At 38.9% G+C, this 15,107-nt stretch overlaps 2 protein-coding genes across 2 annotated transcripts; both read left to right on the plus strand.

The window, feature by feature from the left end:
- Positions 1-10,025: 10,025 nt before the first annotated feature.
- LOC130071053 (mucin-2-like) lies at positions 10,026-11,834 on the plus strand (the record flags this gene model as incomplete). Its single annotated transcript, XM_056235667.1, has 1 exon — positions 10,026-11,834. A coding segment is annotated over one exon (1,809 nt), but the record flags the coding sequence as incomplete, so codon positions are not given.
- Positions 11,835-12,218: 384 nt separating this feature from the next.
- Positions 12,219-14,198, plus strand: LOC130071051 (mucin-2-like; the record flags this gene model as incomplete). Its single annotated transcript, XM_056235665.1, has 1 exon — positions 12,219-14,198. A coding segment is annotated over one exon (1,980 nt), but the record flags the coding sequence as incomplete, so codon positions are not given.
- Positions 14,199-15,107: the final 909 nt, after the last annotated feature.

Raw genomic sequence — 15,107 nt, forward strand, 5'->3', positions numbered from 1 at the left:
CTCTAACAGCAACAACAACACAACTTACATCTACAACTGAAACAATGGTCACAAATCCTTCAACATCTACAACAGAACATACAGCTACAACTACAGCCCCTCTAACAGCGACAACAACACAACTTACATCTACAACTGAAACAATGGTCACAAATCCTTCAACATCTACAACAGAACATACAGCTACAACTACAGCCCCTCTAACAGCGACAACAACACAACTTACATCTACAACTGAAACAATGGCCACAATTCCTTCAACATCTACAACAGAACATACAGCTACAGCTACAGCCCCTCTAACAGCGACAACACAACTTACATCTACAACTGAAACAATGGTCACAAATCCTTCAACATCTACAACAGAACATACAGCTACAACTACAGCCCCTCTAACAGCAACAACAACACAACTTACATCTACAACTGAAACAATGGCCACAATTCCTTCAACATCTACAACAGAACATACAGCTACAGCTACAGCCCCTCTAACAGCGACAACACAACTTACATCTACAACTGAAACAATGGCCACAATTCCTTCAACATCTACAACAGAACATACAGCTACAGCTACAGCCCCTCTAACAGCGACAACAACACAACTTACATCTACAACTGAAACAATGGCCACAAATCCTTCAACATCTACAACAGAACATACAGCTACAACTACAGCCCCTCTTACAGCAACAGCAACACAACTTACATCTACAACAGAAACAATGGTCACAAATCCTTCAACATCTACAACAGAACATACAGCTACAACTACAGTCCCTCTTACAGCAACAACACAACTTACATCTACAACTGAAACAATGGCCACAATTCCTTCAACATCTACAACAGAACATACAGCTACAACTACAGCCCCTCTTACAGCGACAACAACACAACTTACATCTACAACAGAAACAATGGCCACAAATCCTTCAACATCTACAACAGAACATACAGCTACAACTACAGCCCCTCTTACAGCAACAACAACACAACTTATATCTACAACAGAAACAATGGCCACAAATCATTCAACATCTACAACAGAACATACAGCTACAACTACAGCCCCTCTAACAGCGACAACAACACAACTTACATCTACAACAGAAACAATGGCCACAAATCCTTCAACATCTACAACAGAACATACAGCTACAACTACAGCCCCTCTAACAGCGACAACAACACAACTTACATCTACAACAGAAACAATGGCCACAATTCCTTCAACATCTACAACAGAACATACAGCTACAACTACAGTCCCTCTTACAGCGACAACAACACAACTTACATCTACAACAGAAACAATGGCCACAAATCCTTCAACATCTACAACAGAACATACAGCTACAACTACAGCCCCTCTAACAGCGACAACAACACAACTTACATCTACAACTGAAACAATGGCCACAAATCCTTCAACATCTACAACAGAACATACAGCTACAACTACAGCCCCTCTAACAGCAACAACAACACAACTTACATCTACAACTGAAACAATGGCCACAAATCCTTCAACATCTACAACAGAACACACAGCTACAAATACAGCCCCTCTTACAGCAACAACAACACAACTTACATCTACAACAGAAACAATGGTCACAAATTCTTCAACATCTACAACAGAACGTACAGCTACAACTACAGCCCCTCTTACAGCAACAACAACACAACTTACATCCACAACTGAAACAATGGCCACAAATCCTTCAACATCTACAACAGAACATACAGCTACAACTACAGCCCCTCTTACAGCAACAACAACACAACTTACATCTACAACTGAAACAATGGCCACAAATCCTTCAACATCTACAACAGAACATACAGCTACAACTACAGCCCCTCTAACAGCGACAACAACACAACTTACATCTACAACTGAAACAATGGTCACAAATCCTTCAACATCTACAACAGAACATACAGCTACAACTACAGCCCCTCTTACAGCAACAACAACACAACTTACATCTACAACAGAAACAATGGGCACAAATCCTTCAACATCTACAACAGAACATACAGCTACAACTACAGCCCCTCTTACAGCAACAGCAACACAACTTACATCTACAACTAAAACAATGGCCACAAATCCTTCAACATCTACAACAGAACATACAGCTACAACTGCAGCCCCTCTTACAGCAACAACAACACAACTTACATCTACAACTGAAACAATGGTAACAAATTCTTCAACATCTACAACAGAACATACAGCTACAACTACAGCCCCTCTTACAGCAACAACAACACAACTTACATCTACAACAGAAACAATGGCCACAATTGCTTCAACATCTACAACAGAACATACAGCTACAACTACAGTCCCTCTTACAGCAACAACAACACAACTTACATCTACAACTGAAACAATGGCCACAATTCCTTCAACATCTACAACAGAACATACAGCTACAACTACAGTCCCTCTTACAGCAACAACAACACAACTTACATCTACAACAGAAACAATGGCCACAATTCCTTCAACATCTACAACAGAACATACAGCTACAACTACAGCCCCTCTAACAGCGACAACAACACAACTTACATCTACAACTGAAACAATGGCCACAATTGCTTCAACATCTACAACAGAACATACAGCTACACCTACAGCCCCTCTTACAGCAACAGCAACACAACTTACATCTACAACTGAAACAATGGCCAGAATTGCTTCAACATCTACAACAGAACATACAGCTACAACTACAGTCCCTCTTACAGCAACAACAACACAACTTACATCTACAACTGAAACAATGGCCACAATTGCTTCAACATCTACAACAGAACATACAGCTACACCTACAGCCCTTCTTACAGCAACAACAACACAACTTACATCTACAACTGAAACAATGGCCACAATTCCTTCAACATCTACAACAGAACATACAGCTACAACTACAGCCCCTCTTACAGCAACAACAACACAACTTACATCTACAACAGAAACAATGACCACAATTCCTTCAACATCTACAACAGAACATACAGCTACAACTACAGCCCCTCTTACAGCAACAACAACACAACTTATATCTACAACAGAAACAATGGCCACAAATCCTTCAACATCTACAACAGAACATACAGCTACAACTACAGCCCCTCTAACAGCAACAACAACACAACTTACATCTACAACTGAAACAATGGTCACAAATCCTTCAACATCTACAACAGAACATACAGCTACAACTACAGCCCCTCTAACAGCGACAACAACACAACTTACATCTACAACTGAAACAATGGCCACAATTCCTTCAACATCTACAACAGAACATACAGCTACAACTACAGCCCCTCTTACAGCAACAACACAACTTACATCTACAACAGAAACAATGGCCACAATTCCTTCAACATCTACAACAGAACATACAGCTACAACTACAGCCCCTCTAACAGCAACAGCAACACAACTTACATTTACAACTGAACATACAGCTACAACTGAGCCAACAAACACAACTACACCTTCGACGGAACTCAGCATCCGAGAGCCCTCACAAACATCTGTAACTGGCTTCGGCACATCCACTCTACAGGGAACATCGACAATGCATATACTGGTTACCAACCATCTGCAAACTCAGGTACAGTTACCTACACAGCACAAGCAAACCACAAGCTACACTGGACTTTTAAAAGGCTGAGGTGTGTAACCAAGCTCCAGACTGTTTCAGAATTGTAATACAGGTTGTAAAATATAAAGTTGCATGGCCTGTCCATATAACATATAGATTGTGTACACGGTCACACACAGAGCTGGCCCGAGGCATAAGCGAACTAAGCGGCTGATCGAGTTTTGTTTAATTTATTTTTATTTTTTAGATGACTTAAACAAGTGACATAAATGAATGAATTAATTAATAATTCAAGACAAGAAAATTCTGATTTCATGATCAATATATCTGCCTACAACTGCTGCTGTGTCTGCCAGTGCAGTCATGCGCATAATCTAGACACCTCGCGCGTGCATAGACAATTCGTGCGCAACTGCGCATAAAGTCACGGTACAAGGACGTATCCCTCTGGTGCCGAAAATAGAAAGAAGAAAAGGACAGAGGAGGAGAAAAAAGAGCAAGATAAAAGTATGTTTGCATAATTATTTACGGTATGTTACTGTTTTGTCACTTGAGGTAGCAGCACGTATCGATAGATATCGGTTTAAGTTGGAGAAAACAGCCGCAGGGGAACTTAACCTTCTAGGTGTAAGGGTAGCAGTTTGAATAAATAATAAACATAGCAGTTTGTTTGAACTCTTCTCCACTTTATTATACCACACATCAGATCACTAACTCCAAAACCCGCGACACTCCAGTATCAAGTGCGCATGACCCATTCCTATCTACGGCAAGCCCAGAGGGGAAAAATACATTGCATACACACATATACAACGAGCGCCAGTACATCCAACAAAGTCTGTTACAATAATAACAATAAAAAAGATTTTGAGGACAGTTCCACAACTTCCACTGTGTTGAGACAGTTGAGAAATAATAATATATTTTTACAGTTTTCAATAATAATTGTCATTGTTGAACCCTTGCTCTTATTATGTTTCTGATTTCTCAGTTTTGTCATTATTTTAGCAAATCATTTATTTGATATGTTTTGAGACCGTTTGTTTTAAGAAGTTTCAAAGAGTTAGTAAAAGAGTAAAGTAAAAGTTACAACTTTTTTATTTAAGTATCTATTTTTTATTAAGTATTTATTTTGTATTAATTCATAACCTCACTGTATTAATTTATAATGTATCATTATTGCGTGACATTTGTGTCAATAATCGTCAAGCACAGGTGACTCCGTGTAGTTGATGTCAAGAAACATATTTATGACACAGTTATAATGCGTCATGACAGCCAATGTCAAAACCAACACATGACCGTTTAATGTAATGCTAACCCATAAAGCTAAGTGGTTTCTTAAGTTTGATAATTAATCTGCTGTCATGTTTATGACATATTTATGACAGGTTGTGTTGTCTTGGTAATGTCAAGTCGGCATGACAAAGACACTGACAGGTTATGATTTATTGGTTTATGTCAAGTTGTCATAACAAAGACATCTCAAACATGTCATATTTATATTTGTCATAATTGTGCGAATGACACAGTTGTCATAAACATGCATAAAACCATGCGTCATGTCATGATTATGAAAGTGTCATGTCAGTCTTATGCACACCCCTTCAAGTAAAGTGTTACAACCTTTTTACCCTACAATATGTGGTAACTTCAAATGGTCACATTCAACCATTTTCATTTTCTTTACAGGGAACAGTTTCAAGACAAGGAGTGACTCCGGATTCCAAGCCAATATCAATGGACACGTCCGCAATATGTCCAACCACTCAGCAAAGCAATGACTCGATCTCTGTTCCTGAACCTGGGACCACCACATTAGCTTATGAAGCCCGAGACTCAACTTTGGGTTTATCCATTCAACCAGAGCGAAACGACCCCAGTACAATCACAGGCTCCTCGTCAAAGCACATGCCTTCAATCCCAACAGATCGAACACACTCGCCATCACAAAACAACATCACCAGAGAAGGAAACGTTGATAACTCACAACCCATGTTTAAAATCATCACCTTTAATTACCCACTGGTGAATCAAGTCACAATCATGACCACAGTGTCAAGACCATGAAACAGTCACACAAATCTACTGAAGAACAGAAACTCTGGGCCAGAAAGAGCCTGACCATATAAGATGTTTTAGTTTCACTATTCCAGTTATTTCACCGTCAGTCAGATCATATGATTATAACAACCCAGCAAACAAACACGCAAAGACCGGAACAAAAAAAACCAGGAAACACATTTCGAAGAACCGGTTTAATGTTGCATGAAGACTATCTTCCATTTCAACAAAATATCAAATATAATACAGTATGTATCATATATAGAAATATGTGTAATATATGTATCTACAGCACTGGTTATAGTGATACAGTTTAATGTTAAAACCTGTCATGCAACACAGACAATTCATAACCAGAAAACATTTCTCTTTTCTACATTTCACCTTTGTAATACTTTGTACTATAAGTTACCGGATATCTGGAGTATCTACGCTTTACAAGAAAATACTAATTCAGTCTTTCCCATTTCATTTATTGTGTTGTTTGCATTTTCTTTGTAATTATCAGTGAAATTGACTTAATTTAGTAATTACTTTACTTAGTCTATTAGCTGTGAAATGCTCTTAACAATGAGTATGAATAGGGTTGACTCTTACGACAAACTGCTTGTGATTTTCCTCATTTGTAAGTTGCTTTGGATAAAAGCATCCACTAATTTAATAAATGAAAACCCTATGAAATCTTCTTTTTTTTTTTATGAGAAAAGCACATTCTGATTGACTAGCAGATAGACAGATATGCAAACAGCTCTCAGATCAGGCTTAAACTGTAGACAGTTCAGACTTTATCTGAAAACATATCTTCATATATGTCACTGTTTTGTCTCAAAATGCACACCAGTCGTGTTTTTACTACGGCACGTTTATAAATGTGGCCTAATCCTGGCTTAATCTCGATGAGTTTCAAAAGGACGAGTAAACATGAAACCTGTAGAACAACTTGGAAGAATCCAAATTGAAGAATCGTCTTTGAAAGACTCGCATGGATTGATAACATTACATATTATCATGAAAACCTGCACTACAACTTTATCAGAGTTATGATCAGAGTTATGAATCTCGACGACACGGCCAGATGAGCTCTAGTCCAGCAGTGAAGCTCAGACGGAGATCAGCATTGTTTCTGATGATTCCTTGATTTTAAAGCAAGTTTGAAGTTAAAACTGCAGTGAAGATTGCAGGGAAAGGTAATATCAGGAGTTCTCACAGTTTTAGCTGACCCGTGTTGCACACAGAGTATGAATTGTAATATAATCGTTTTAGGAAATCTTTATTAAACTAAAATGTTAATTTTTTAAGGTTAGGGATTAATGTTTTTATTGTATTTGTTGTTTATGATCCAATGTTTAGTCAATGTAAATGCACCAATAAAATGTATTTCTTCGTTCACTCCGCCCTAATGAGGGATAATTAGCCTCAAATCTGTATTTCTGGCATCATCTACTCACCCTAATATCAATCTCTCACATTGTGCATGTTCTCCTTCAGTGTTTATTCATCCACACAAGTAAAGCCATCGAGGTCTACAGAAGCTGCAAATGCACACGCTTGAAATAGGTATCACATTATATGATCACTTAAATAAACAAATGATCAACAAACGTAATGGACGCTGCTCTGTAAAAGGGATTAAGCAGCCTGCTACATGATGTAGTCTGTTTTATGGGTTTAATCATTTGAAGTAAAACACCTGACAGCGAAACACACCCTTTCCATTGACCTTTCCATGGGATACTTCACAAAACCGCATGCTTAGGGAGGAATGCATTGTTGTATAAGTAGGTAAATCCAGTTTGGTTAAAGATGGAATGTAATAATGAACAAACCACTCAGAGAGACAACTATGTGTTTGTGTCATGTGACTCGGAGCTAATAAAGACAAGGACTTTGAGGAGAGCATGCTACTTTAGACACGTCTATCAGAGGTCTCACAGTGGAGGATATTACACTCAGATAAGCAATGCTCCGGGTGAGTTATTAAATATTACTATTACCATCATTATTTATACTCATAATCATAATTAACCATACAATATTTCTTAATTTTCTCAATTAAGCCTTTTTTTGGTTGAGAGTTATAACAGAATCAGACTTTATGCTCCATGCACATTGTAAGAAATGGCTGTCACTTCAACAGCGACTGTAATAAGCGGTTCATTTAAGTAAAATTAGTATTAAATAGTTTCAATTTGAAGATGCAGTTGGAGTGATTTTCTTAAATTTCTCCAGATATTAAAGATAAAACAAAATAAATGCAATAGGATACTATAATAAATGCAAATTTAACAATAAGGATAGCATGAGGAAGTTCAACAAATGTTCTACACCTTCAAATGTATCTAATTTCTAATTTCTTGAATCTAAATGTATGTAATTTCGCTGAATTTAAGTTTTAGGATAGCATATAAAACTCTTGATGTTGGCTTGAAGACACCTGTAGTGTAATGACTTAATTTCATCATTTTGGTCTTACCATCATTATGCATTACCGTTTAAAAGTATGGGATCAGTATGAATTTTTTTTTTTTTTTTTAAGAAATGCAATTTTGTCATTTTAAAGGATTCTATAAAGTGACCGTTTTTACAGAAATTTTGAACACTGATAATAATCATAAATGTTTCTTGAGCATCAGATCCTCATATTAGAGTGATTTCTGAAGGATCATGTGACACTGAAGACTGGAGTAATGATGCTGAAACTCAGCTTTGATCACAGGAATAAATTACACTTTACTGTATATTCACATAGAGAACAGATGATTAAAACCGTAATAATATTTGTCTGTTTTTGTCTGCACAATATTGGAAAAAACTGATATTGCGATATTTTGTTTTTCTGCGATTTATATTGCGATATGAAAACAATTTCACCAAGTTACTTGAAAAGCTCTATTTGAAAAGAATGAATAATAAGATTAGGTGATTTTGTAGTGGAATAATCTGCATAGAAAATAATAAACAAATTGCAAGCATAGATAAATACAATGGAACGAAGATACAAATTCAATAAACAGTGCTTTATGTTTTTCAGGTAAGCCTAATGATATTTAGGGACACAATTTGAATAATAAAATGTAAAATAACACTGCATATTCTTCACTGTATAAATGTAATATAAATTAATCTTTGTTAAAGATCAATAATGTTATTGAATATTAAGTGTCCCCGACTAAGCAAGCCAAAAGCCAAAGCCGACAAAGGCCACTCACTCACGGTTTACCGTTACACCTGGACTTAAACCTATTGCTGCCACCCTGAGGTGATATTGTGATACTGCCACCCTGTGGTGATACTGCCACCCTGTGGTGATATTGTGATACTGCCACCCTGTGGTGATACTGCCACCCTGTGGTGATATTGTTATACTGCCACCCTGAGGTGATATTGTGATACTGCCACCCTGTGGTGATACTGCCACCCTGTGGTGATATTGTTATACTGCCACCCTGTGGTGATATTGTGATACTGCCACCCTGTGGTGATATTGTGATACTGCCACCCTGTGGTGATACTGCCACCCTGTGGTGATATTGTGATACTGCCACCCTGTGGTGATATTGTGATACTGCCACCCTGTGGTGATATTGTGATACTGCCACCCTGTGGTGATACTGCCACCCTGTGGTGATATTGTGATACTGCCACCCTGTAGTGATATTGTGATATTGCCACCCTGTGGTGATATTGTGAAACTGCCCTAAAATGCAGCCTTGGTAAGCAGAAGAGGCTTCTTTCAAAAACATTTAAAATCTTACTAACTTCAAACTTCTAAATAGAACTGCAATTCTTCCGTTGTTTTCTTGTTATTTATGATAACTACTTTCATCTTAATGTGCACTGTTCAAAATGACAAATATTTTTGGATATACAGACAAAAAAAGGTTCCTGTGCTGGAAAGAGGGTGTTTGTATTCATAAGGTTTTTTTATTTTTCCACTGTCACTGACATGTCAAATTTGATCTCAGGATGCATTTCCTCATGTATGTTCTGATCTTATGTGTTCTATGTTTTTAGGTGAGCTATTTGACAGCTACCAAGATGAGTAGAAAAGCACTGATCATTACAGTGTTAAGCTTAGGTACGTAAGTTACTGATCATGAAAATTCTTTATTTCCCTTATTACTTATATAAGTGTGACAGTTGCTCTATAATGACGGTTACTTTGTTTTTTTAGCAACAGTTTATTGTAGTGCCAATAACATTACAGCAGAACCATTAACTAACACTACAACTACTGAAACTACAATAGTTCAGACAACTCCAACATCAACTGACACTACAACTACTGAAACCACAACAGTTCAGCCAACTCCAACATCAACTGACACTACAACTACTGAAACTACAACAGTTCAGCCAACTCCAACATCAACTGACACTACAACTACTGAAACTACAACAGTTCAGCCAACTCAAACATCAACTGACACTACAACTACTGAAACTACAACAGCTCAGCCAACTCCAACATCAACTGACACTACAACTACTGAAACCACAACAGTTCAGCCAACTCCAACATCAACTGACACTACAACTACTGAAACTACAACAGCTCAGCCAACTCCAACATCAACTGACACTACAACTACTGAAACCACAACAGTTCAGCCAACTCCAACATCAACTGACACTACAACTACTGAAACTACAACAGTTCAGCCAACTCAAACATCAACTGACACTACAACTACTGAAACTACAACAGCTCAGCCAACTCCAACATCAACTGACACTACAACTACTGAAACCACAACAGTTCAGCCAACTCCAACATCAACTGACACTACAACTACTGAAACTACAACAGTTCAGACAACTCCAACATCAACTGACACTACAACTACTGAAACTACAACAGCTCAGCCAACTCCAACATCAACTGACACTACAACTACTGAAACTACAACAGTTCAGCCAACTCCAACATCAACTGACACTACAACTACTGAAACTACAACAGTTCAGCCAACTCCAACATCAACTGACACTACAACTACTGAAACTACAACAGTTCAGCCAACTCAAACATCAACTGACACTACAACTACTGAAACTACAACAGTTCAGACAACTCCAACATCAACTGACACTACAACTACTGAAACTACAACAGTTCAGACAACTCCAACATCAACTGACACTACAACTACTGAAACTACAACAGTTCAGACAACTCCAACATCAACTGACACTACTACTACTGAAACTACAACAGTTCAGACAACTCCAACATCAACTGACACTACAACTACTGAAACTACAATAGTTCAGACAACTCCAACATCAACTGACACTACAACTACTGAAACTACAACAGTTCAGCCAACTCCAACATCAACTGACACTACAACTACTGAAACTACAACAGCTCAGCCAACTCTAACATCAACTGACACTACAACTACTGAAACCACAACAGTTCAGACAACTCCAACATCAACTGACACTACAACTACTGAAACTACAACAGTTCAGACAACTCCAACATCAACTGACACTACAACTACTGAAACTACAACAGCTCAGCCAACTTCAACATCAACTGACACTACAACTACTGAAACTACAACAGTTCAGACAACTCCAACATCAACTGACACTACAACTACTGAAACTACAACAGTTCAGACAACTCCAACATCAACTGACACTACAACTACTGAAACTAAAACAGTTCAGCCAACTTCAACATCAACTGACACTACAACTACTGAAACTACAACAGTTCAGACAACTCCAACATCAACTGACACTACAACTACTGAAACCACAACAGCTCAGCCAACTCCAACATCAACTGACACTACAACTACTGAAACTACAACAGTTCAGCCAACTTCAACATCAACTGACACTACAACTACTGAAACTACAACAGTTCAGCCAACTCAAACATCAACTGACACTACAACTACTGAAACTACAACAGCTCAGCCAACTCCAACATCAACTGACACTACAACTACTGAAACCACAACAGTTCAGCCAACTCCAACATCAACTGACACTACAACTACTGAAACCACAACAGCTCAGCCAACTCCAACATCAACTGACACTACAACTACTGAAACTACAACAGTTCAGCCAACTCCAACATCAACTGACACTACAACTACTGAAACTACAACAGTTCAGCCAACTCCAACATCAACTGACACTACAACTACTGAAACTACAACAGTTCAGCCAACTCAAACATCAACTGACACTACAACTACTGAAACTACAACAGTTCAGACAACTCCAACATCAACTGACACTACAACTACTGAAACTACAACAGTTCAGACAACTCCAACATCAACTGACACTACAACTACTGAAACTACAACAGTTCAGACAACTCCAACATCAACTGACACTACTACTACTGAAACTACAACAGTTCAGACAACTCCAACATCAACTGACACTACAACTACTGAAACTACAATAGTTCAGACAACTCCAACATCAACTGACACTACAACTACTGAAACTACAACAGTTCAGCCAACTCCAACATCAACTGACACTACAACTACTGAAACTACAACAGCTCAGCCAACTCTAACATCAACTGACACTACAACTACTGAAACCACAACAGTTCAGACAACTCCAACATCAACTGACACTACAACTACTGAAACTACAACAGTTCAGACAACTCCAACATCAACTGACACTACAACTACTGAAACTACAACAGCTCAGCCAACTTCAACATCAACTGACACTACAACTACTGAAACTACAACAGTTCAGACAACTCCAACATCAACTGACACTACAACTACTGAAACTACAACAGTTCAGACAACTCCAACATCAACTGACACTACAACTACTGAAACTACAACAGTTCAGCCAACTTCAACATCAACTGACACTACAACTACTGAAACTACAACAGTTCAGACAACTCCAACATCAACTGACACTACAACTACTGAAACCACAACAGCTCAGCCAACTCCAACATCAACTGACACTACAACTACTGAAACTACAACAGTTCAGCCAACTTCAACATCAACTGACACTACAACTACTGAAACTACAACAGCTCAGACAACTCCATCAACTGACACTACAACTACTGAAACTACAACAGTTCAGACAACTCCAACATCAACTGACACTACAACTACTGAAACTACAACAGTTCAGCCAACTCAAACATCAACTGACACTACAACTACTGAAACTACAACAGTTCAGACAACTCCAACATCAACTGACACTACAACTACTGAAACTACAACAGCTCAGACAACTCCAACATCAACTGACACTACAACTACTGAAACTACAACAGCTCAGCCAACTCAAACATCAACTGACACTACAACTACTGAAACTACAACAGCTCAGCCAACTCCAACATCAACTGACACTACAACTACTGAAACTACAACAGCTCAGCCAACTCCAACATCAACTGACACTACAACTACTGAAACTACAACAGTTCAGCCAACTCCAACATCAACTGACACTACAACTACTGAAACTACAACAGCTCAGCCAACTCCAACATCAACTGACACTACAACTACTGAAACTACAACAGCTCAGCCAACTCCAACATCAACTGACACTACAACTACTGAAACTACAACAGTTCAGCCAACTCCAACATCAACTGACACTACAACTACTGAAACTACAACAGCTCAGCCAACTCCAACATCAACTGACACCACAACTACTGAAACCACAACAGCTCAGCCAACTCCAACATCAACTGACACTACAACTACTGAAACTACAACAGCTCAGCCAACTCCAACATCAACTGACACTACAACTACTGAAACTACAACAGCTCAGCCAACTCCAACATCAACTGACACTACAACTACTGAAACTACAACAGCTCAGCCAACTCCAACATCAACTGACACTACAACTACTGAAACCACAACAGCTCAGCCAACTCCAACATCAACTGACACTACAACTACTGAAACCACAACAGCTCAGCCAACTCAAACATCAACTGACACTACAACTACTGAAACCACAACAGCTCAGCCAACTCAGACATCAACTGACACTACAACTACTGAAACCACAACAGCTCAGCCAACTCAAACATCAACTGACACTACAACAGCTCAGCCAACTCCAACATCAACTGACACTACAACTACTGAAACTACAACAGCTCAGCCAACTCCAACATCAACTGACACTACAACTACTGAAATTACAACAGTTCAGCCAACTGCAACATCAACTGACACTACAACTACTGAAACTACAACAGCTCAGCCAACTCCAGCATCAACTGACACTACAACTACTGAAACCACAACAGCTCAGCCAACTCAGACATCAACTGACACTACAACTACTGAAACTACAACAGCTCAGCCAACTCCAACATCAACTGACACTACAACTACTGAAACCACAACAGCTCAGCCAACTCCAACATCAAGTGACACTACAACTACTGAAACTACAACAGCTCAGCCAACTCCAACATCAACTGACACTACAACTACTGAAACCACACCAGCTCAGCCAACTCCAACATCAACTGACACTACAACTACTGAAACTACAACAGTTCAGCCAACTCCAACATCAACTGACACTACAACTACTGAAACCACAACAGTTCAGACAACTCCAACATCAACTGACACTACAACTACTGAAACCACAACAGCTCAGCCAACTCCAACATCAACTGACACTACAACTACTGAAACCACAACAGCTCAGTCAACTCCAACATCAACTGACACTACAACTACTGAAACTACAACAGTTCAGCCAACTCAAACATCAACTGACACTACAACTACTGAAACTACAACAGCTCAGCCAACTCCAACATCAACTGACACTACAACTACTGAAACCACAACAGCTCAGTCAACTCCAACATCAACTGACACTACAACTACTGAAACTACAACAGTTCAGCCAACTCAAACATCAACTGACACTACAACTACTGAAACCACAACAGCTCAGCCAACTCTAACATCAACTGACACTACAACTACTGAAACTACAACAGCTCAGCCAACTCAAACATCAACTGACACTACAACTACTGAAACTACAACAGCTCAGCCAACTCAAACATCAACTGACACTACAACTACGGATACCACAACAGCTCAGCCAACTCCAACATCAACTGACACTACAACTACTGAAACTACAACAGCTCAGCCAACTCCAACATCAACTGACACTACAACTACTGAAACCACAACAGTTCAGACAACTCCAACATCAACTGACACTACAACTACTGAAACCACAACAGCTCAGCCTACTCCAACATCAAGTGACACTACAACTACTGAAACTACAACAGTTCAGCCAACTCCAACATCAACTGACACTACAACTACTGAAACTACAACAGCTCAGCCAACTCCAACATCA

Source organism: Rhinichthys klamathensis, unplaced genomic scaffold (genome assembly GCF_029890125.1).
Source record: "Rhinichthys klamathensis goyatoka isolate OS25496 unplaced genomic scaffold, OSU_Roscu_1.1 h1tg000429l_1, whole genome shotgun sequence".
NCBI classification, from domain to species: domain Eukaryota; kingdom Metazoa; phylum Chordata; class Actinopteri; order Cypriniformes; family Leuciscidae; genus Rhinichthys; species Rhinichthys klamathensis.